General features: G+C 38.4%; 1 protein-coding gene across 13 annotated transcripts in view; it reads left to right on the top strand.

Moving 5' to 3' along the window:
* CEP350 (centrosomal protein 350) overlaps positions 1-23956 on the top strand; it is a 74589-nt gene that overhangs the window by 26626 nt on the left and 24007 nt on the right. For 4 of the 13 annotated variants that reach the window (XM_040566029.1, XM_040566030.1, XM_040566028.1 and 1 more), the window contains exons 10-29: positions 695-1347; positions 1990-2111; positions 3636-4699; positions 6263-6416; positions 7625-7788; positions 8763-8949; positions 10347-10567; positions 10684-10847; positions 11624-11782; positions 11986-12120; positions 13004-13176; positions 13503-13622; positions 13915-14081; positions 14595-14791; positions 15316-15500; positions 16183-16270; positions 16650-16796; positions 17531-17688; positions 20544-20666; positions 23338-23537. In XM_040566029.1, the coding sequence (XP_040421963.1) occupies positions 695-1347; positions 1990-2111; positions 3636-4699; positions 6263-6416; positions 7625-7788; positions 8763-8949; positions 10347-10567; positions 10684-10847; positions 11624-11782; positions 11986-12120; positions 13004-13176; positions 13503-13622; positions 13915-14081; positions 14595-14791; positions 15316-15500; positions 16183-16270; positions 16650-16796; positions 17531-17688; positions 20544-20666; positions 23338-23537 (4581 nt within the window). The remainder of the gene's footprint in view (positions 1-694; positions 1348-1989; positions 2112-3635; positions 4700-6262; positions 6417-7624; positions 7789-8762; positions 8950-10346; positions 10568-10683; positions 10848-11623; positions 11783-11985; positions 12121-13003; positions 13177-13502; positions 13623-13914; positions 14082-14594; positions 14792-15315; positions 15501-16182; positions 16271-16649; positions 16797-17530; positions 17689-20543; positions 20667-23337; positions 23538-23956) is intronic. The other 9 variants (XM_040566035.1, XM_040566036.1, XM_040566033.1 and 6 more) reach the window with 6 other exon arrangements.

Genomic DNA, 23956 nt, shown 5'->3' with positions numbered 1-23956 from the left:
TGCTATCCATGGGCGTCATAAGTCCTTCGTTCATTATTCCACTAGACCTTTTCAGAGTTTGTCCAGAATCTCAGACAGGGCAAATAAGCAGCAGGTGGTAGCTACTGCTATTCATATTCCTCTGAGGTGTTGAGGCTAGTAAGAGGATAAAGGCGGTGAGCTCAGTTTAAGCAGAGGCTGCTGAATTCAGACTGTGACGCTAAACATTTGAAGCAAAAGCACATTTACAGTGAGATCTGCATAGGTAATACCATGCTGGAGAATTGCAGTTGAGGTGACTAAGCAGTGTTTTGCTATAAAGCAAGGGAATCTTTCCCAAAATACTGAAGAAAATTAATGGAATTGTTTGGTGTTGTGTGCTTCGATGTCATTAGAAAAAGGGGGTATATTATACCAATTTAGTTAAACTGGTGAAAATACCAGTCTAAGGCTGTTTGTGCAAAGTTACATGTAGTGTTAGAACTGGGGAAGTCTTCGCGTGCAAGAAATAGGTTTTAACAAAATGAGTTGTATAATTTTAAGTGTGCCTATTACCGTTTCCATTTTATGACTGCACTACTTGCCACGAGTTCTTATCACTACACTATAGCTCGCTCCTTCCCCATCCTCACTTTCACAGCTGTTTCATTGATAGCATGTAGTTCCCAAGTTTGATTTTTACCTGAAATATTTCACAAGTCTTACTCTTCAACAGGCCGTATTGGAAGGACAGGTTCAGATTCTAGACTGGATGTTACACGGAAAACCTCTTCAAGAAGTTCTGAACGATCAAGGAGTAAAGTACGGTCTGAGAATAATTTGAAGAAACTGGAATCTGCTCTTCCAGATGATAACCAAGATGATCATACCTCTGTAAATAAAGACTTCCTGCCCTTGGAGATCCGTGGAATTCTCGATGACTTGCAGTTGGATTCCATGACTACAAAACAAGAAAAAAATGTGGAAAAGCAGAATCAGAAGTCTGTTTTGCCTGCTCAAAATGTTAGGAGCCACAGTCCAACCAAAAGGAAACCAGACAAGGTAGCTGCTAGTGAGGAGCCTCAAGTGATCTCTAAGAAACGTCACTATGATACAGATGAGGTTCGTCAGTACATCATCAGGCAGCAAGAGGAGCGGAAGAAGAAGCAGAATGAAGAGAAGAAAGCACAAAAGGAGGCAACAGAACAGAAGAACAAAAGGCTCCAAGAACTCTACAGAAAGCAGAAGGAAGCTTTTACTAAAGTCAAGAATGTGCCTCCTCCTGAGCCTTCAGCAGCCAAACGGTTACAGGAAACTTACTCTAAGATATTGCTGGAACATACGTTTTTAGAAGAGTCATCTCAGCTGCCTACAGTGCAGGAATCACAGGTATAGCTGATTCACTAACTTAATGTGTTGCAGTTGTTTGCAAGAACAGGAGGTCATATATCTAGGAAGGTCATGGCTTGTCCTGGTCTGCTTATCAGTTGAGAGAAAGGACACAAAGTTGTGTGGCTTTTGCTTAAAAACACGGAACATCCTTGCTGCTTCTCAGCACAGCAAGGCCTTTCTTGAAAGGTGAATGGAAATCATCTTTCTATTATAAATAGAAGCAGAGTTCAGAACATTAAGTAACAACAACTGTAATGGCTGGCTTTCAAGAAAATTGTAAACACCTGTCAAACGGTGAATAGAAGGGCTTTGTGTGAAGTCGCTTTCAGTCAGTGGACAAACTTGTTCAGCAGTGAGTTCAATAAGCTTGCTAATCAGAAGCTGAATGTGAAGGAAGATTAACATACGGTAAAAGATTAATATCAGTTTGATGTGTTCAGCTGAGCTAATGCAGTATATGAGCAAAGCTCCTTTCCCATTTTGCTGAGACACAAACATAAATGTCCTGTGTTTTTAAATCTTTGCATGGTAGGAAAGATACTATACTTAGAAATTCAAGCCTTTTCAATTTTAATGAGATGAGCTTCTAAACTCTACAGATTTCTGAAAATGCATTTTTCTCATTATATTCATTTGTAGCCCAAACCTGGTTATCAGCCATCTGGGGAATCTGACAAAGAAAACAAGGCTCAAGAACGTCCTCCTAGTGCATCTTCAAGTAGTGACATGTCACTGTCAGAACCGCAGCAGCCACTACTGAGGTGAGACATTACGGGCCTTTTCATAGAGAGGAAAATATTCTAGATTTCAACTCTGAGAGAGATGAAAATATACTAGCCTTTTACATTCATGTTCTATAGATAGTAATTGTCAGTTTGACAATCAAATTGTCAATTACAATGTTTTCTCACAGTAAGGAAGAATCTGGTGCAGAAAAGCATATGAAATTCTTGGCTATTAGTATTTATTGAGTCTATAAATAAAGTGAATGGTGGGTGCTGCTAATCTTTTGCTGACATCAGAGAGATGTGCGTTTCAAATTGGGAGACTATTTCCTCTGCCATTGCCAGCAGGCGAGAGGAGATGACCGTATGAATACATCTGCTGTTTTTTCTTTTTTGATTTGTTCAGTGTTTCCATTTCATCTACTGGCTTGGAATCTTGCCTTTTTTAAAAAAACTCTGAAGTACCAAAAACCTCCGCTTCAGCTTGGAACTAGCCTTACCCTGTTTCCTGTCTTATCATTTTCCTGTTGATAATTGTTTGGTGTCTTGTCAGAGGCTTTTTTCTTACTGAAAGTTAATGTGCCTAACCAAACACTTAGGTAAGGAATTGAAAATCATAGAACTTCTTGCATGTCCTTAACTGCTCAGTTGTGCATATGTCTTCATTTTTAATTACATAATATCTATGCATAAATATAAACTGGCTTAATTATCTTAGCCTTCCCTTGTTCAAATCCACATGGACTTTGTAAATTCAATGAGGCTTCTTTTCTTTCATGAAACGTTCAAAGAAGAGCCAGGAATGCTGTGTAGTATTGTATATAGAATAGGCTGCTAAACTATATGCTGGTATTTTAGTGGTACAGGAAAAATAAGTGTAGGTACTCATAGGGAGGGAGAGATGCAACTTAAACGGCTGCATATGTTATGTGGTGAGGCTCATAATAAACAGATTTTTGCGGGGGACTTTTCCAGGATTCATAGCATTCAGAATACATGCAAGTGATAGCAAAGGAAGCTCCAAGGCAGCAGCTTTGGAAAAGGTGTATCTTTCTACAGAGCTTTTATCATGCAAATGGTAGCTACTTGGGAATAAAAAAAAAAAAGGTGTTTTACAGAACTTTGAACATGTTTGCATTTCCAGTCCTTTCCAAGTGTTCATCATGTCATGTAAGCGACAGCGTGAACAGCTCCAGTGAAACGTGGACTGAGTACAGCTGGAGGGCGAAGACTAGGGCTAAGAAATCCCATGTAGATGAGGGGAAAAAATGAGAAGTTTCCTCCTTTATGAAGTCAGGAAACTTTTGGAAAAGGGTTGCTGCTGATTATGAAAACCTTCTGCTTGTTACATCTCTACAACACACATTATGCCATAAACAGCATTTCAAATTTGGAAGGTGTTCTGCTTTTTATAACATTCTGTGCAACTGTTTTCTGTTCCGTTCTCTGCCCCTCTGATTCCCAGAAAGAATTTGTAGAAAATAAATTTGTGACAATGAGACTTTCATCTAAAATAACAGTACTTGTACGTCATCAACTTAAACATTTTTTTCATTTCAGAAGTGACTTGATGGAGCCTCCCTGGGTACAGCCAGACAGGTTGAGCCCAAGAGTCCAGCTCTCGCACCCACAAGGTCTCACGGGCTCAAGTGGAGGCCCTTGCTCCCAGCACTGGACTCTGGAGCAGATGGGCCTTTTGTCAAAGGAATGTGATGCAGTGTTGGCAGGCAGGAGGAGCCACGCTACACCCGTGGGCTCGCTGACCTTGATGTCTCAGCCATACATGAATTCACCTGCTGCACAGCAAAATCTCTTAGGAAAACCTACTGCTAACCAATATAGGAGCAAATTAGATCGGATTGAGGCTTTGAAAGCTACAGCTGCTTCCCTTTCTAGCCGAATTGAGAGTGAAGCCAAAAAGTTGGCTGGGGCTGGTATCAATTATGGCACCATGTGGAACTCGGACCATGAATTTATGCAAGAAAACCAGGACGATGGACGGTGGGCAAAGGCTGTGAGTCCTCCTGTGAGAGAGGAAAATGAAGATGCTTTTTCAGCCAGAATCCAAAAAATGCTGGGTACCTGTATGTCTCATACAGCCTTTGATGACAACCTTCCTGGGGTAGGCAACCTTAGTGAATTTAAAAAGCTCCCTGAGACAATCAGGCCTCATACTGCCGCAGTCAGCCTTGGAATGAGGTCCCCTGCTGGTCACCGGCATGAGGGGCTACTGGGACATTTGTCCAAGAGACAGACCGACTCCCTGGGCCGTGAAAACCAGGCTTATGGGCAGAACAAAGCTGTAATTCCTCAAGAGTCCAGCATAGACTCCATCAGCGAAGGGCCCCTCCTGAGTGATGGAAGCCTCTCTGAGGAGGAGGGAGGCCAGCACAAACAGCTGTCGCTTAAGATGCTGGAGGCATTGAAAGAGACGGATTTCTGTGTTCGGGAGAGAAATGCTTTTGAACCCATAAAAGAATTTCAGAAAGAAGCTGAGAAGTATTTGCCGCTTTACACTCAGACGAGTGGCATGCACAGCAAGGGGCCGTGGGAAGAACTAGCAAAGGGAAGCCCACACAGTGTCATCAACATCTTTGCGAAAAGCTATCAGCTTCATGGAAAGGGTAAGGAGAAAAATGGAAGAATTATTCAAAGGTCTTTTGAATTACTATTTTCAGTTCTATTCCGTACATTTGTTAATTCACAGTTAAGGAATGGGCTTTGAGATGCATTGAACATCAGTCTGCATAATGCTTTCTCGCTTGACTTTTGGAGGATAAATGATCCATTCCTTCTTTTTTTTTTTTTTTGAGATTGTGTTTGGTTGCTGTGTATTTCCAAATCAGTCATTAATTCATATTCATATGTTGGATTGTATATGTTAAGGACTCTCATAGTTACAGAACTGTAAATGTAAATTTTACATTTACTGTATCCAAAATTGCATAATGAATCTAAATTTCTCAGATTAAGCTTGGAAATCAGTGTTTTACGATGCTTAGCTTTACTACATGCAGTACCAAACAGTTCACTTCTACAAGCCTGCCAAAAATCTCCTTGCCATAAGCCACTTATCTGTGTCTTTTCCCACTGTTTATCTCTACTCTGTACAAATACCGTTCTTTTAATTTTTTTTTTCGACTAAGATATATTTCATACCATCTTCCCAGTTCCTAGCCAGGTAAGGTTATAAATAAATAGAAGTAGAAAGGCCCTTGTGGTGATGAAGAAAATAGTCCTGCCATTTTTGGCTTTAGGTTTCTTTATTGTGTGAGTAAATGGAGCTGCCAAGGAGAACAGAGCCTCTGGTTGGGGATGTGCATTCTCCAATTATGTAGTCACTTGAGATCATCTGGAATTAACATATCTTCCTGTTGTCTTTCTTACTTAATTTAAGACAGAAAGATGAAATGCAATCTTTATGCAGCACTTACTTAGTGGCATAAACATGAGTGCTTGCATTATATATGGAGGTCTCGCTACACGCACCTTGTGGTGGATTATTAAAAACATGTAACTTCTATGGGTGAATGGTATGGACTTTATTTTGCATCATTGTTCAAATGAGTTTTTTGATAAATGTCTAAAAGTAGTGTAACCAATTTACTCTTAATGAATTAAAACTCCTGTAACAATATCTTAAGGTAAGATTTTAGTGTATTGGTACGTAAACAAGCACAGGTGTTGATGTGTTAAGGCATGCTTTACAAAAGTCTCCTGCAGGGTGCTTCATTGACTTTTTCATTTCCTTGTACAATCTTTTTCATTTTTAGTACCGTTCTCTTACCTTCAATTCCTCATTTTGAGGAGTGAATGGTTTTTGAAAAGTTAATTTTTCTTTTTTTTTTCCTTGATTTTTTAATGTCCCTTAAATATGATTGCATTTAAATTTTCTGCAGATGACTGCACCCTCAAGCAGTTACCTCTTCAAAAATATTTTGTCAGGAGTGTGTTAATGAAGTGGAGTATTCAGTAATTTATCAAAAAGAGGAAGACTGCCTGTTTTGTGTTAAAGCTTCCATGGGATATTTCTACTGTTGTTCTCATGATCTCTCTTGTTTTTGAAAGGAAGCATTTCTAACTCACTGTAATTGGAGGCATTTTAACTTCTGCAGCTTTATTACCTGTTTGATGGATGTTGCTTTCAGTATTATTTTTGTCTCTTCCATTCTCTTTGTCCCCACTAGTGTTTGATGAAAGGTCAAATGGAGGCTCTACCCTTCTGCGCCCTTTGCTGCCTGCCATGAGCCCCCCAGAAAGTGTTGTTTCTTATGAAGATGATTTTGCCTCATCACAGGGAAGTGGCACTTTAACAGACAGAAAGATTGCACGTGACCTCAGGTAACTGTATGTTAGACTTCCTGGAAAAAAATCAAAATGCAGAATTCGAGAGAATGCAAAATGTGTTTCATATGCTGCACAGCTTTTCTGATATGCTGTATAGTAACACTACTCAAAGTGGTCAGGTATTTCCTTAGGATCTTGCAGTGAATTTAGCAGACAGCGCAGCTTTTAGACACAAAGATTAGAGTCAAGTGCTTCTGACCTTTGCCTGATTTTCGTTATTCTTTCCTTAGTCTGGCATGTAGCATTCAGCAACATTCTGACCCTTTGTAGTCAGGTGAAAATCAGTTCTCCAACTTGTGTGGCTGTTAGGATGCTCAACTGGTTAGTGTTTGTAAAACCTATGAGAGAGGTAAGATTTGAAAGTGTTAAAATACGTCCACTACTTCGTAATTTCAGAAAAAGCCTGTAATTGCTGTTAGTTTTAGTAATACGGGATAATGGATACATAAATCGGCTGTAAGAACTTTTTAAGCCGTTTTCTTCAGACTAAAATTTGAAGACTATTAATCTTAGACTTTCCATGTTTAGTCGCTTACTGCTGGATTCATGTGGCTTCGTGAATCTTCTGAAACCCTGTTTTGTAATGAGATAAACTTTCATCTTTTGTGCACCTTTGGGAAGACCACACATAGTGTGTATGTGCTGTTAATTTTTATTTTTAAACCTCAGAAGAAAGGAGAGTAGTAGACACTTTGCAAGCTGAAATTCTGAGTTGCAAAAAATGTTTTCTTTCCAAATGAAATTCTTGATAAGTCTTCCGTTGGTGGTATTTAGTGTATGATACATTACCCCTTTTTAGAAATCCTTTATAAAAAATCATTATTGAGAAACGCTCATATTTCTGTTAATTTATTGATGATATTAAGTGCCCAGAGATGCGGTCATAGTCAAAGTCATTCTTGTGTTGTCCAAGTCAGTAGTCAAATAGCTTTTAAGAGTCTGCATTGGAAGGGATGGTTGTTATCCATCCGTTACTGATCATATTATTGGAAGTATATTTCAGCATGTTGAATATCATGTCAAAATATCATGTCAAAATTCCTAATGTCTTGAATATCATAGTTATTAATTTCAGAATCAATGCTTTTCAAGATGGGCTGTTTAGTGCAGTTTTAGTCCTTTCTCTCAAACTTCTTGTACACAGTGTAATGGGGAGGACTTGGAAGTCTTTAGTTAATCACCATTAATGTGTTCCTTTTTAGCGTTGCTGGCAGCAGTAATTCAAGCATTCAGGAAGAACTTTCTAGTAGAAAGTCTCCCCATGAATCTCGATCTGTAGAGCTTGCTTCTCAGCATTCATCTGGACCAAGATCTGCAGCATCTTCTCGTTCATCTGCTTCCTCTAAAAAGAGGGGGAAAAAGGAGCGTAAGTGCAGCACTTGACTGTAGGATACGTGTATTTTTGAGGAAGGTTTTAAGGTTTTCTTGGTATGAAAATTGTGGTCTGTCTTTGTGTCCAGAAACCAACATCTATCACTGATAGGACGATTTATTTATTCATCTAGTAGTTCTTTCCTAAATTTTCTTGACTCATATTCTTCTCTCACCTTGAAAAGTAGTTGTCTGAAACTAAATAGCAAGGAGGTTATAAACAATAGTGATTTTTTCCCCTCCTAATACATCTTTCTAACAAATTAGTTAGCTTTATACTTTAATATCTTGTGGCAACTGTTTTCAGGCTCTGAATTGAGGTGCTAATAGGGTGCTAAGAAATTGGGGTTACAGCCACATTTATGGAGGATTTTGCCTGTATGCTTCATCGTTGGATCACAGTTTTCTTTGGTGCATGAATGATAGACCGTACAAATAAATACATTCTTCAGTAACTTCTACATTACAAAGCACGAAGAAACTTGAGATTTGGTACACTCTTGCTATATAAGCAGTGAGTAACATAAGGAAAAGCTAGGTTTAAAGTCAATAAAAGAATCAAAAATATGAGATTGGATGTCCCCAATTACCTTTGTTTCATATTTTTTCAAAATTTTCTAGCCTACCAAAAGAAAGGTAGGCTTTATTCTAATTATCAGTATTGAAAAACTCAAATGCTTTTTTTCTGTGTTTAAACTGAGAGTGTGCTGAAGTCAAAGCTGGGTGATACATTTTTTTTTTTTTGACAGTGGATGCAATATGCAGAAGAGAACTCTCCTGTAGGAAGCTGTCGCATTTACATTTCTTGCTTGTTGGATTTGCATACTTGTAACTCAAAGGCATCTTTAAATGCTGGGGGGGGAGGGGGGGGGGATGTTCACAATTATTTGTCTTGGGGCTCCTGTTGGCTAGGATATTCATACTTAGAATACTAAATACAAATTTTTTGACAACCTTGTTCATTCTTAGGGTTGGAAGCTTACCATGGAAGTTCTCACCACTTTCCGGAAGAAGATAAAATGCCATCTGAATTAGAGCGGGGATCCCAACAAGCAAAGAAGTCCTTATCGAGTAGTAGAATTTCTAATAAGGACCATGAGCAGAACCCAGATACAGACAGCACATTAGAAAATTTATCTGGACATTCCCTGCTGAGGTAATACGAGCCTTGTAAGACTGTATGTGAGTATAACTAAGATGGGTTGTGTGTTATGGCATGCTACCAAAAATAACTGTGTATTTAGATATAAAAGGGAAGTAACAGAAACAGTCAAATGTTAGTAAGATGGACACTCTAATGTGTACATAAGCCTTTCAAGTTCTGTGAGCTGATGCTTTAAGAGAGAAACTGCACCTCAGGAAAGAGTGTACAGGAAGAAAAAATTACTAATTTTCCTGTTGCATCCTCTGTTTGTCTGGCTGTGAATGCGGTTTGTTTTTTTGCTAATTGTGCAATGAAGACAGTTATGAAATACACTCGGTGTAGTTTTCACTGCAAGTTTTTCTAAAAAGCAACAGATAACGGTCTTTCACTCTCTGTGAATATAGAATGGTTCTGAGGTATTGACTTAACATTAGTGGCTTTCACTGATAGTATTGGGTTTGAAAGGTTCTTTGCCCTCTTAAGATGTGCCAAGTATGTATAGCTAAAAGTCTTCCTAAGGGATTTAAGCATCCACTGTTAACCCTTCTTGGCTTAATAAAATTAGAATAGTAAATTTCAGAAGTGCCTGCATCGTTTTCTATATGTTTGAAAGTGAGATATTTAATTTTCTGTTAACAAGAAATGCTACAGTAGAATTTTTAATGACTCTGTAAGTCAAGTTTTGGCCTTCCAGCATTTCATTGCATGTTGGTGAAAGAGATCAAGACACGGGGCAGTGGCTTATCTGTCAGCATACTGATACAACTGTTTGCTTTTTCAAAATACTGCTCATGATATTCTGATATCAAATATTGGCCTGATTTCCTGCAATTAAAAAGTTCCTCACCCAAATTCTTGAAACAGATAGGTAAATGCACACGTATATGAGCGTGTCTTGACTTTCAGATGCCAGCTTCCTAACAGCAGATACTGAAAGTGCTTGCCTAGCCATGAAGTGTTTTCTTAGCCAGATACCAGACCAAATTTTGTTGAAAGATACCAGACCAAAGAATCCCGTTCACATGAGGCAACATTATTGATGAGGGTGCTTGCACTTTCTTGCCCATATTTTAATGACCCCTGCAGGTTTTGCCGTAAGTGGCAATCTTTTTTCTTGGATCAGAACATGTAGATACCGTGTTATTTTTTTCATGTATGCTGAGAAGATGTAATACTTGAGGAAAAATAAAGGTGCTGTAGCAACTTAGCCCTAAACTGGAATGTAGGTGCAAAACCCATTTCATGAGGCCATTTCCTAAAGCAGACTGGGCCTGTGCAAACTACAAAAGAAGAGGTCTTTTGCATAGATCTGTTCAGTGTGTATAAATGAAGGAGCTTGGTTTGTCATCTTATCAAATAACTGGACTTTAGAGAATACTGACTTGTTTCTGTCTTGATTTCTCTGTCAGTTTCTCAGACAAGGGAAGATCCCAGAAGACACCAACTTCTTCCCCATCTCCAGGTTCCCAAAAATTGTTGCAGTTTGATTCTATAGGCAATACAGCAGAAAGAGCCAAGTCACCTGCTGGCTTTTCTGGAAGTGCAGCATCGGGGCTGAAGCCTAACCTAGCCTTCTCTGACTTGAGTCTGGGAACTAGTAGGCCTGCAGCAGGAGCAGCCTCAGCAAGTGGTGAGTTCTTCTGTTAAAGCCATACTAATTGCAGAGCTGTTACGTTTTTGCTCTTTATTTTATAATGTGGGGCACCAAAGTCCTGTGAAGGCTGACCACTAAGTCCTGTCCTGCAGGATGTATGCGCTTCTCCCCTGCTGGTCTTCAGCACCGTTTGTCGGCAGAATTGAACTACCTTAGTGCCATCGAGGAGTCTGTCCGACAGCTTTCAGATGTAGAACGTGTACGAGGCATATCACTTGCCCAGCAGGAGAGCGTTTCTTTGGCTCAGATTCTAAAGGTAGTGGAAAAATATTTCCTTGTATTAACATTCCTATTTTTTTTATTTTGTGAGAAAATTAATCAAATTAGGTTGAATTATGCTTTTGTTATCAATGCAGAAAAATCCTAATGGGCATGCTCAAGCATCTCCGATGAGGTCCATTTTTTAGGATTAATATCTGTTTACTTTTGTATTTATGTTGACACCAAAGAACTGGTGACTGTACAATATGTCATTAATATACCATTAGCTAGAAGCACTGCTCTGGTTGTATATGTCAATAAAGTAAAGATCTGACTATTTACTGGGTTTGATGTTGCATCCTAATCATAGAGTGGTCTGTGTTGGAAGCAACCTTAAAGGTCATCCAGCTCCAACCCCCTGTCAAGGGCAGGGATACCTTCCACAAGATCAGGTTGCTCAAAGCCCCATCACTGATGCCATGCGTTGTGGTTGTTTAGGCTGGATCGTTTGTCGTATTCCATTGAAAGGATGGGTTTGGTTGAAATTTCCTTATGCTGATAAGATTGCTTGTTTTAGTTTGTTGAATTAATTGATTTCAGAAGTCTTTTTTTTTCCTACACTATGGTGGAAGAGTAGGAGGACTGTGCATAGTTCACTGTCTACTTAAAAGGGAGAAGGTCAGTCAATAGGATAAAAATTTGACTTTAGCAGAAAAGGCACCAGTAAAGAAGACCTAGATCTAACAAAGGTAGTTGCATCAAGTGGCTAAGGCAAAAAAGTTCTTTGCATTTACCTTCAGTGCTTAAAACTTTTTATTTCCTGGTCTGTAGGCACAGCAGCAGCGCCATGAAAGGGACTTAGCCCTTTTGAAAATCAAAGCTGAACAAGAAGCTTTAGAAAGTCAGAGACAACTGGAAGAGGCAAGGCAGAAGGCAGCTCAGGTAATGCTGCCCTTCAAAAAATGTGGAGTGTGTAAGAGGCAAAATGCTGTAAGTAAATCTGTGCCTATGAGTATTCTTAATCTGAAGCTCTGAACATATTAAAATGGTGAAGGGGTTTAATATATCTTAAAATAATAATAATTCTGTCTGGGGCAAATTTCAAAGTTTTTTGCTAAGCTTTGAGAATTAAAACAGTACATATTATAGACAGAAAATTTTGACAGGCTGAAATCTCTGTGTCTTCTGCATAGGTCCATGCAGAGTCACTACAACATCTTGTCCAGTCACGACAGGAGGCTGTAGATGTGCTGCAAGAGCCCACGTGCAAGGTTGTAGCCAAGCAGGCAGAAACTGCACTTCTCACTACAGATGCAGCTCACCGTGAGGTGAGATCTTGACTGAAACAAAAAGTTGTTTTAATTTTAGTATTAATTCAAATACTGCTTTGCCTCTAGGTTATTCTCTGTTCAGTATAGCTTCTTTGCTTTCATAACATGCCAAATGATAGGACTTTAAAGGAGCTTTTCTGGTATCAGCACGTGGAATTTGGTCAGCAGCCTTAAATCCCTGTTCATGTTTCTTAGGATCTTCCAGTTAACTAACCATTCAGCAGTTTGTTCTTCCAGGACCGATTGGTTATTGTGAACCTAACCTCTTTAATTTGTAAGCATTATACTCCATTGAGTTTGCTCCTGTATCTATTTCACATGCAAATCACATTAGAAAAGCAAGATTTATGGCTATCTGTTGATGTAAAGGCAGCCAATTTTAGACCTGGTAGTTTGCATGATGTTGGAATTTACAATTGTTGCTCCCTTTTGAGGGGAAATAATATATCTGACTTTTGGGGTAAGATGCACTTTCTAATGCAAATGAAAATGTTGTTTCCAGCGTGCTTTTAAAAATTAATTATAATTAGGTCTTTGCTTTCTTTTTGATTTGCTTTGCATTCTTGCTCTGCTCTGTGGAGATCAGTGTAGTGAACAGTTTGGTTAACTTGATGAGAATAAAATGTAATAATTGGTGTCTTGTATCACATATCTTAGTTTCATGTTAACAATCCCACTCCCCATAAGTTAAAGAATATGGATCTATAACGCCATATGCACCTCTTCCAACCAAGACTGACATGTATGTGATTACAGACATCTCAAAACTCTTACATGTTCATTCAATAAATCAGTAAATTGCCTGCAAGAATTAGTTTTTTCAAAAACATCTTGATGCTGAGAAGCTCATTATATTCCTCTGTTTTTTTACTCTACTCAGATGATAGAGTTAGCTCGAACTCAGATCTCAGACACTGTAAATGCTCCAGCTGCTCCAGTCACCACGTTATTTGACCACCAACGGCAGCATCACTCAGAGTTCGTGAAACAACTGAGAGCCCGAACTGATACAAACAGGTTTTGCCAAACGTTTCACATCTTGGGAATGGGGAAGTAAGATTTGTTAGTTTTTGCTTAGCTTACTATTGAAGAAAACTATAAGATGTCACATTAAGTGAGCATTTAAGAAAAACTTAGATTCCATCTTTACAACCTTAATAGTATACCCTGAAAGTGAGATGCTAACCGATTCTGTGAAGGTCTATATAAAAGAGTAAGAAAAAGGTGCTCTAAGTATATTATGGGATGATTTAACTTGTCTAAGGTTTTAAGTGGTCTTTTCATAAGTTCTAGCTATTACTTCGTCTGATAAAAGTATATGGAAACTATATTTTTCTTTAAGACAACATAGATTTACCAAAACCACTTTTCTTTCTCAGGAAATGTGAATCTGGTGCCATGTCACAAGGTAAAGAGGAGATGGGTGACTCCAAACAGACTTACTCACCAGTGTTTGATAGTTACTCAGAATCCTCAAGATCAAAGGTTCATGATCGGAGGTGAGAACAGATTAGATTATGTGTTTTTTCATTTTGTTTTGTTTTTGCTATAAATAAGAAATAAATTTTTGAAAATCCTTGCAGAGTGGTATTTGAGACATTTCCTTCAAGTGTTTTGTTTTTTTTTTTTAAGAGGTAAAGGGGGTATTAGACCTTCAGCAGGTAAACCTGTCTTAGATTCCAGAGCTCAAAGATTTACATCCCTACTGGCATTTGCTTTGTCTTTAATTAAATATTTTGAAATGTACAAAGTAATATCTTAATTAAAAAAAAATATTTCTTGATGAAACAGTAGTACCAGCAGCCGCCAAGAGAGTCCTTCCGTTCCATCTTCTAAGGAGAATGAGAAAAAACTTTCCCGTCGTGAAAAGATAACTAGCAGTATTGAAGAGCAGGCTCATACTGGTGTGGATGATTCCTTGCCGAGTGATAGTATTTTATCACTGCCAGATGAAAAAGGTTAGCTGTATTTGCATGTGATGAATCTGAAGGTGGTAAGGGCGGGGGGAGGCAGGTGCTGTTTCAGAATTAGTTTCTGAAATAAATGAGGGAATATGCATAAAGAAAGCTGAGCCCCAGCTGAATTGGTAGCCTCTTCAACAGGGGACAGCACAGTGAGATTGATTTGCAAAATTTCAAAAGATTCCAGAGTGATGGAGTCTGTGGGCTATTCTACTTTTTGCTGTAACCAGATGTTCACTTGCTGAATAAACAAGCCGAACACCAGATGTTTCGGGAGCCTCAAAAATGTGTTTATACCTGTATACAGAATTCTATTAGGTCTTTTTAAGCTAGATAACAGTATTACGTCCTCTAACTTAAGGTCACTCTTCCAAAAACCCTTTTTTCTACATTAGTCTTCTCCATCTTTCCTGCCCCTACCCGTCACAAATTTACTGGGTTGAGACAGAGTAAAATGGCCGTCGTGGTACATACCTGAGCATTAACCCACTTCTGTGATTTCTTCCTCAGATTCCGCTTCAGTTGCAACAGAGTATTCCCTGAAGTTTGATGAGTCCATGACAGAGGATGAGATTGAAGAGAAGTCTTTTCGGTCTTTGCTGCCCTCAGAGAGTCATCGTAGAATTAACTTGGAGAAGAAACGGGGTAGTCGTGATGATTCTGATGAGGAAGTCTCCCCAGAAAAAACAGCTCTGTCATCTATCAAGGTAGGTCAATCAACCACGGTTAAGGTAAATTAACCATGCCAGTTCAATCATGCTGGTGAGCTTGGTGAGCCATTCTTTGTTGCTTGTGGTTTACAAACTCTGGTTCCTTGAGCATCTGAAAACAAAGTTGTATGAACATTCTGGATGTTAGTATTGTACAAGTGAGATGATTTGTATTGTGGGACAGTCCATCCAGGCCTCTACCTGTTCTCTAGTGGCTTTGGAGAAGAGGAGTGATTTTTCTGAGGTAGGTTACAAAAGCCCAGTGGATGAATTCTTCTGCTATGCCTACTCACAGCTAGGAGGTGCAAGAAGATGCTTCTCTCTGCTCCATGAGAGGACATCCCAAAACTGTTATGCAGGCAGTGCAGAAAAAGCTGGTCTACAAAAGCTTAGAAAGAGAAAAAAGCTTCCCTTCTTGTATCTAAGTGTGTGCATGTGTGTACATGTGCACACAGTTTGTAATTGAAAAATGCTTTGGAATTTCTGTTATTAAATCATGCCAAATTTGTCTTGCCTTTCAGGAGCTAAGCATGCCATTCTCAGGGGGACAAGATAGTTTCTCTAAATTTACCATGGAGATGGTAAGGCAGTACATGAAAGAGGAGGAAATGCGAGCAGCTCATCAGTCCTCACTACTTCGGCTCCGGGAGAAGGCTCTGAAAGAGAAGACAAAAGCTGAATTAGCTTGGCTGGAACATCAGAAGAAGTAAGATAGCGCTGAATATACCTTGTTGCTAACTGACCATTTTCTTATACTTCTACTTATTTTTTTTTGTGATGCTTTGCTTCTACCCGACTACTCCCTCATTAATATCAGTGGTTGAACTTCTGACAGCTGTAATCTGTGCAAATGTTACTATCACTTGAAAAGAACAGAATCCAGTTTGTAGCTGTGCTTTGATGTTTACACTGAACATGGCTTGATACAAGAATTTTATGGAAATAGTACAACATCCAATGTTTGTTCTTAGTTAGAGAAGGTAGTTCTTATCCATTTCTCTACAAGTCTTAATTCCAGAATGTGTAAACCTATCACCTGGTTATGATTTTACTATCACCTGGTTATGCTTTTATTTGCTTGATGTCTATTTGATGTCTCTTTAGTTGACTCAGGTGCAATTTCGTGAATCTGGATATATGTTGTCATTAATGATTTGTTTCCAACCTTACATATCTTTGTCCTGAAATGCTTTTTGAAGTAACCTAGAGATACTCCTCAGTGGTGACCAGACTTAATCAATAATGCTTTTTCATGATCGTTCTCTCTGTATGAGAGAAAGACCAGAGACATTTCCCACCAGACACTTCATTCCAACTGCCTTATCATTGTGGGTCTGACAAATGATTATAAGGTAGTGACCTAGGTGTCCTTCTTTCGTCTTTTTCAGGCATTTGCGAGACAAGGGAGAGGATGATAAGATGCCCCCTATTCGAAAGAGGCAGCGTGGTCTGCTGCTGAGATTACAGCAGGAAAAGGTAATTGATGCCCTCTAGGAAAATCCTGTTGATACCTCTGTGTGGTCATTAAATGCTTTGGACATTGTAGAAGTTGAGAATTGAGAAAACTATGTGCCAGGTTTTTGGATAGGAAAGTAGCAGTATTTCTCAACCGTATGTTTTATTTACTTTTTGGTAGTATTTAACACATTGTTTTAAAGGGTCCTTCTGTATCAATAATCTCACAGGTTGAGATTTGGATGTATTAATTGGTCTGCTATTCTCTGCTGCTTAAGCTGCAGGCTAGATACCTCATCACATAATTTCAGTAATCCCATATCACGGACACTGACAGCTTCAGAATGTGTTCAAGAGCTGTCTGTCACAGTCCTTTTGCTTAATCTTTTATACCTAAAAGGCAGAAATTAAGCGTCTTCAAGAGGCTAACAAGGCTGCTCGGAAGGAGAGACAGCTGATCCTTAAACAGCAAGCGGAGATAGAACGAATCCGTCAGACTACAATGAAACTGCAGGAAAAATTAAAATCTGCAGGAGAAAACAAGCTGGTAAGTGTTCAGTACAGAAATTGGAGTCTTCCCTCTTTGGCTTTGCAGTTGGTATTTGACTTCAGCTACAGGCTTAAAAAGTACTAAATTGGACCTATCACTTGGAAACATTTATCTCCTCCAAACCGTCTCATCCTGTATATCTCAGCAATTTTAGTTGCTTAATTTCTTCAAACTGTTGTTAAAGGAAACAAATTTCCAAAAGTCTCAGGTTTTTTCTTTTAACTGGGCAGTAGCTGGTGTTCTCAGGCTCTGATTCCCTTTGATTACTTATCAGACCCCAAAGAACTAAAATACAAGCTCTAAAACTCAAACTTGCTGCTTTGTGTTTTTCAGTGTTGTTAAACTAAGTTGCTCACATCTTTGAGATAGCAGGACAGGGTTTGATAACTGGCTGACTCCTTACAAAATTTTGGAGACTCAAGCTTAGTAATAGAGTAAGAACCGATTTTCTCTTTGGTTAACTGAATTCTTCTGGAATTTTTTGTTCTAGTTGCAGTTAAGGGAGAACTTAAATTATGGTGATAAGGGGAGTACTAAAAATGGTGTCAAATGAAACGAAGCTGGAGAATAAAGATAAAATCTGCAGGTCTACAGACTTACCTGAAGTATTATTTGATATATTATTTGATGATCTGAGAAGAAGTGAGATTGATTAACACAGTTTGAAAAATTATTCTACCATATTTTTTTTATACTTCTAAGGTTGGTTTTTTTTTAACATTTAATTGCAGGAACTTCACAGTGAGGACGACCTCAAACAGAGCAATGGTTCTAGCCCACTTCCAACTGATGCAGAAACACGCAGCCCTTCCCCAATCTCAATCTCCAGCAGTGAGACTAGTAGCATCATGCAGAAACTTAAAAAAATGCGCAGCAGAATGGACGAAAAGTAACTTAAGTTTCCTTTTCTTTTACAAAAGTTTACTATTTTGATTGAAAAAGTGGTTTGGCCAGTATCTGCACTAAAAATGGCCATCAGAAAGACTACAGAGTTATAGATATAATACATAGTTTGATCTGAGTTGCCTGAAAAATAGCTGATTATAAGCGTTAATAGAACTACAGTAATCTTGGAAGAGAGTGTGTCATAGGATACAGTTTTTTCACTACTACAAAGATTCAAATTGAGTCAGTAAATGCATATCAATTGAGGAGATTATGACATTTATACATACAAGGAACTTGAGTTGACTTTGGCTTAATGGTACATCTTGTCAGAGTTCCTCTTGCAATGAAATACCTGAAGTCAAATATTTAAGGTGGTACCTATATCTTGTATTTCCCCTTTTCCCTTTTATTTTAAAGGAAAAAAAATACTGGGAATGAGACTGCGGAATTAGTGCCAATTTTTGTCTGGTATCGAAGGATCAGTTACAAATGGTGATAGTCAATAATGATGGTCTTGTGGAAAAACTAGTAACTGAGTTTGAGATCTGATTCACAAAAAGTCAGGGTATATGTGTGTGACTCAGAAAGGCGGTTAATAAGACCTTTCTTTTTTTCCTGCGTGGTCCACAGGTTGGAAAAAATGTTGAAAACATCTGTTAGTCTTCAGAAGAAATAATCAAGTACATGTGCAATTCCTGGGTCTGGAAACTAAGATGGAATCTGTTGATTTCACCTGTTAAATTGTTTTGAGTCAAAGAAATTTTCTGCATCTTTTCAGTGCAGGAGTTACTTTGTCTGCTTTAAACATCTTAAAATACTTAGCAGCATGCGCTCATCAGTTTGAATGTCTAAATTCTTATTTGAGACTAACCCGTTCAAAGTCTGACCTGTGCCAGTTAATACAAGTAATAGTCGTTGCTTAAATAATTTTTCTGAACTTGTAACCAAGGTAGGTCACTACATTTTAGTTCATATGGATGATCTTTGTCATGTATGTGTTTTTTTTTTTTTTTTTTACAAAACCAAATTACAGGTTATAAATTTTGATATTAATCCTGTAGGAGATGATAAATATGTTTTTGTGTTCAAGATTTCCTTTGCCACTTTTTATCAGGTACCCTTTTAGTCAGTATCAGTTTTGAAATCTAATTTTTTCAATGTACCTTTGTTCCTAAGCAACACTTACAATTCCAGTAAGAATTGCATATTAGTAAATAATTGTCCCTAGTATTACAAAGGATCGTAGTAGATACAAAGTATGTTTTACCCTTAAAAACATTTTAATTCTAAGTCTAAAATATTGCTCACTCAGCGTATACTTTTCAACAGGTGTATATTGGGATTTTAGCTGAAGCAGTTGCTTTGAGGAAGAATAAGTGGATGTTGTATTTACGTGTGATGCAATGCATGTGGTCATGCGTTTTTTATGGTTTCATTTGATTGCTGTATATGGTCAGAGGACGTAGTATTTTTTGTAAATATAAATAATTCTCTAGAACTTCAGTCTTGCTGACTGTATTACTTTTGTAAACATTTTCAAGGTGTTCTTGATAACGATAGCAGCACTTACTGATTGAAAAGCAGTGCCAACTTGGTACCTTATTTTTGTCTCCTTATTTATAAAATGCATAAGAATAATGTTAACATAATAGAGTAAGACATTTGCTTAGGCTGTAATGATAGGAAGCTGTCTGTTTTGAAGAGAATTGATCAGACTGCATGATACTACAAAAGGAAAGAAGTTGAATGATGAGTAAAGTACAAGAGGACTAGAGAAACGAACTGGGAAACCCTGCTAAGCTGGACTTGCTGTACTCTGTAGCAAAGGGAAAATCCTTACCTATGAGGCATCTTTAATACAGCTTTTTTGCTAAAAGGGGAACGAAAGAGTTGTGTTTTAATTTTATTCATGAATCTGTGTAGCCTGCATGTGAACAGGAGCATGCTCTCTCAAAGAGAATTAACCCGTCTGCCCTTGCTTTCCTTGCATATGCAGCTTTAATGACAATCTGTACAACAGAAGAACTGATTAAATGCTCATTTGCTTTTGCTTTCCTTAATACACTGCTTACCCTGTGTTGTAGTTGCTACGGAGCCATATGGAGCATGGTATTTTTCTATAAATTAGTTAGCTTAAAATAGTCTTTCATTTGGAAAAATCATTTTCATCACAGTGTTAAGTTTATGTAGAATTTTTTAAAAGGCATTATCTGTCTGCAGTTAGTATCTCAGATGAAAGAGGCAATATGTGAGTATTTTGAGACCACGTCTACATTCTATCACAGGGTCAAAATAGCATCTGAAAGTTGAGTTACAGGTATATTTCAGACTTCTGGATTTGCTTGTTTTTGAAATAAATTATTTCATCTTTTTTTTGGCCTTCCACTGGTGCTTACCTTTGGAGCAATAATTTCATTGAGGTTTCACTGGGCGAATGGAAGTGTTTTCAGTTGCGGACTAGCAAAGCTGTATATATTGCAAAACCAGCATTCTATTTAGTGCTCATAATGCTCTCTATCAAGGGTTAGAATTATCAAAAGTTGCAAAAAGCTCGGGTTGAGATTTCAATAGGTGCATGTGGAAGTTTGCATCAGAGTAATAAAACTCCTTCCTAAATTTAAGGAAAAACACAGTGATGTTAAAGTAGCATGCCTTTGACTAACAGCAAATGAAGTGTTCTAACTTATGCACAAGTGTATGTGTTCTATTACCTTCTGCATAACAATGTATAGTTTTTCTATCTGAGGTGTTAGGTTAAATGCAATTAATTTAAAAGTTCTTTGCTAGATGCTGTCCTTTTCTCATTCTTTCTGCCTTTTTTTGCTTAGTTTTAAACTCTTCCTCCTTATTTTGTAGACACTGCTCTCCTGTTCACTACTTCTTCTCTGTCTTTACGTCTCACCACTGGGCCTCTCTCAGTGTCTGTTTTCCCAACCTCCACCCCAAATTCCAGCTGTATATCTACAACCAATTGGTCAGGTAACTGTACCTTTCTCAAGTGATAGACTCTTTGATAGAGCATGCTCTGTTCAGTCCTAAAAAGTCAAGAAGTTCTTCATCAGACGAGTCAGTGAACATTTTTGACGCTTTACTGTTTCCAGATTAATCTCTTATTCCTACTGTGTTCTGAGTAGCAGGCAGTTCACTTTGCTCCCACTGTCTACTTCAGAATAGCTGCTGAACTGCCTAGTTTGACCTTAAACTCAGTGTTCGTTGGACATAAATGCAGTACAAGCGCAGGTTAACACTTCTGGAATGGGCAGATAAAATGTTGGACCTTAGCACCAGAGAAATAGTTAGACTTTGAAAATCATGATGATGTAATGTGAGTGCCTCTGCTTCCTCCTTGCTCATCTAGATTTCCTGCCTTGTAAATACATGATGTATTTTTGCCTTCCCCTCCCCCCCCCCCCCCCCCGAAGGTGCCCCTACTGGTGAGGATGAATGGATACCCTTGGTGTTACAACTGGAACCCTCTAGATTGTAGCAAATACTAAGGCAATATGCATGCTGCCTTGTGGTTCTGACCTTTTATGCCCCAGGGTTATAAAAGGGTCTGCATCTTTAGCCACGCTTCTTTAATCTGTTTCTTCCTAAAGGACAAATGTTGGAATTTTCTTTCTCTTAACATTCCTTTTGACTGACTGGTAGTCTGTTATTAGTTAGTGTTTGTATGGTGATTAGTTTTATGGTCATTTAGTTAATTCTGCTCCCAGTTGTGGCCTTCTGGGTTAATTCATTTGTTTGCTGTTGAGGAATCTTGCTCTTTTGAATCCATTTATTTCAGCCTTTCTCTTTGATTTTATTCTAACTGGACTTGCCTCTCTCAAGATCTGGCCAGCCATGAAGATCCAGATACTTTAACGAAATGAAACAACTAGTGAAGGAAGAAGTTGCCTTTTGCATTGAGATCATTGCTGTAGTAATGACCTACATAACAAGTTCCAAATATATGACCTGCTCGACTAATTGGAACTGATGTATAACTGAAAGTAAGAGCTGATAAATCTGATAGTGCTGGTTAAAGACAACATCGACAACCATGACTGTTTGTGTCATGTTTATAGTGCAATTACCACTGGTAATCTAGATTTGGTGATAAAGATCTGTCAGTTTTCCTTAAGAGTAGACAATGTTTGATGATTATCTACAGCAAGTGATAAAATAATACATGAAATCATAGCACCTGTGAACTGAAAGGTGGCAGGTATTCCAGACAGTCTGTGAGGTGCTTCTGCTTTTCATTTACCCTTGCTTTGACTATAGTAAAGAGGATTGTGGAGATGTCTTACTGGCTTCTGAAACTTTTATCTTCACATCATCACTTTTTTCCACCTGATCTGAATCTGTCTTAGAGGAGGACTCATCTGAATCTTAGTCTTTCTGATGAACTGCCAGCTCACTTTTTCAGGGAACAGATTGAGCAACACCAAGCAAGCAAATAGGAAAAAAAGTCCCTCGGCAGGTGAGACCTGCAGATTACCCAGTTGTTCATTGCAGTCCCTCTGTATAAGAGGATCGTTTGAAACATAGCAGGTCAAAAAGCAAAAATTAGTAATTGCTCTGCAGCTTAAAAACTTTGATGCTAAGTATTTAGGTTGTATTAAAAATGGCAAATTATAAAGGCACTTTCAAAGAAAAATATCACAGGACTTTGAAGACTGCATTTTCAGGCACCACACCTTCTGTACCAATTTGAGCACTCTCTCTATCTGACAAATCATCTGTTTTCTGAAGAGTGATTCTGTGACGTGTTAAGAATTTTACTGCAAGAGCTGAAAGGATTGATGTACACTCTTCTCTAGAGTTGGCATATGAGAGGAAGTACATGCGGCTGATGTTGAAGTTGCTTCTAGCTCCTATCTTAAAGGTCGAATGCTATTTTCTTGGTAACTTCAATATTTAGAAGTGAGCCCAGGGATGCTTCTGTTCAATGGTTGGCAAAGAGAATTAGTACATGCACACAGACCTATTCAAACTCACAAGTTCCTCATTTCTGAGGCTTCATGGATGACTTGAGAAATCTTTGTCGCAAAGAAAAAAGATCTGCAAATTTTCAGCACAAGGTTTTTATTTACTCTTAGTTTTAAATTAGTAGCCAGATCTGTTAGTAGCTGGGAAGAACAGTCCTGCATCCTTATGCTCTTTATGCTGTCAACTAACAATTAACATTCCAAGTGTGGCAATCCAGAGATGATACTCAAAGGAAGAAGGATAAAAGCTCCAGTAATTCCAGTAAATCCTTCAGGAGGATTATTAATACAGGAACACCTTCTCTTGTAATTAAGAAAGGTACATTTTTCAAACAGTCACTGCTTTCTTGAGGGTTCCAGTTTAATGCCACAGGTACTTCCCATGTTCTAAAACTGGGAACTGCCCCTGTTCATTTTTACTGAGTATTTAGTAGCACTTTTAATGATGTTGAAGATTCTTAAAATCTAAGCAACAGTTTTACAGGAAAAAAAAAAAATCTTTTTTTACTCTTTTCCCCAGCAGCACGTCAGAAGTCTAGGATATAGTCATTAGTATGGATATTACCCTAGGAAACAATCTGAACAGCTAAAATTCTGGGGATTGTGGCCATAGAGCTTCTGGCTGTTGGGATCTTGTGGTCGACTGCTTCTCCATTGTCTTCTGCTCTGTCTGTCAGGTTCCTAACTAAGCGCGAACAGAAGCTGATGCAGCGTCGACAACATGCTGAAGAATTGCTGGAGTGGAAACGCCGCCTAGATGCAGAGGAAGCCGAAATACGGCGGATAGAAAAGCAGGCTCTGGCTGCCTGGGACAAAGAGTTGCTTAAAAACAAAGTAGCCAAGAAAGAACTGGGGGATCAGAGAACTGAGCCCAAAGGTAATAGGAAGTGGGGGAGAACTGATGCAAATGACAAGAGTAAAACAATCTGACACGATTGCTTAGGTTTCCACTTCCTGCCTTTTTTTATCTGGTGGTGGTGGTTGTTCTCTTGATTTCTGCACTCTTTAATGTCATCTTCTGACTTGTTCTTTTTAAGCCTATTTTAAACCTTAGTTATATAGGTATTCCTCATTTGCTGTGTACCTTCTTAAGCATGCGGTGCAGCAGAGGCCAGCCAGATGTTTCTACATACAATTTGGAGTCTTTTTTTTTTCTCAAAACAAAAATACTACTGTAGTTAGTATAAGTGATGCTATTGTGAGAAAAATGTTCCCAGATTTGGGGAGCTACAGCATTATTATTCTGTCTTAAATGGACTGTACCTTCAGCATGAACTACAGAGAACCAGATTGCAG

Source organism: Cygnus olor, chromosome 8, assembly GCF_009769625.2.
Source record: "Cygnus olor isolate bCygOlo1 chromosome 8, bCygOlo1.pri.v2, whole genome shotgun sequence".
Classification (NCBI taxonomy): domain Eukaryota; kingdom Metazoa; phylum Chordata; class Aves; order Anseriformes; family Anatidae; genus Cygnus; species Cygnus olor.
Note: the sequence above shows the minus strand (reverse complement) of the source record. Positions and strands in the feature narration are given on the sequence as shown.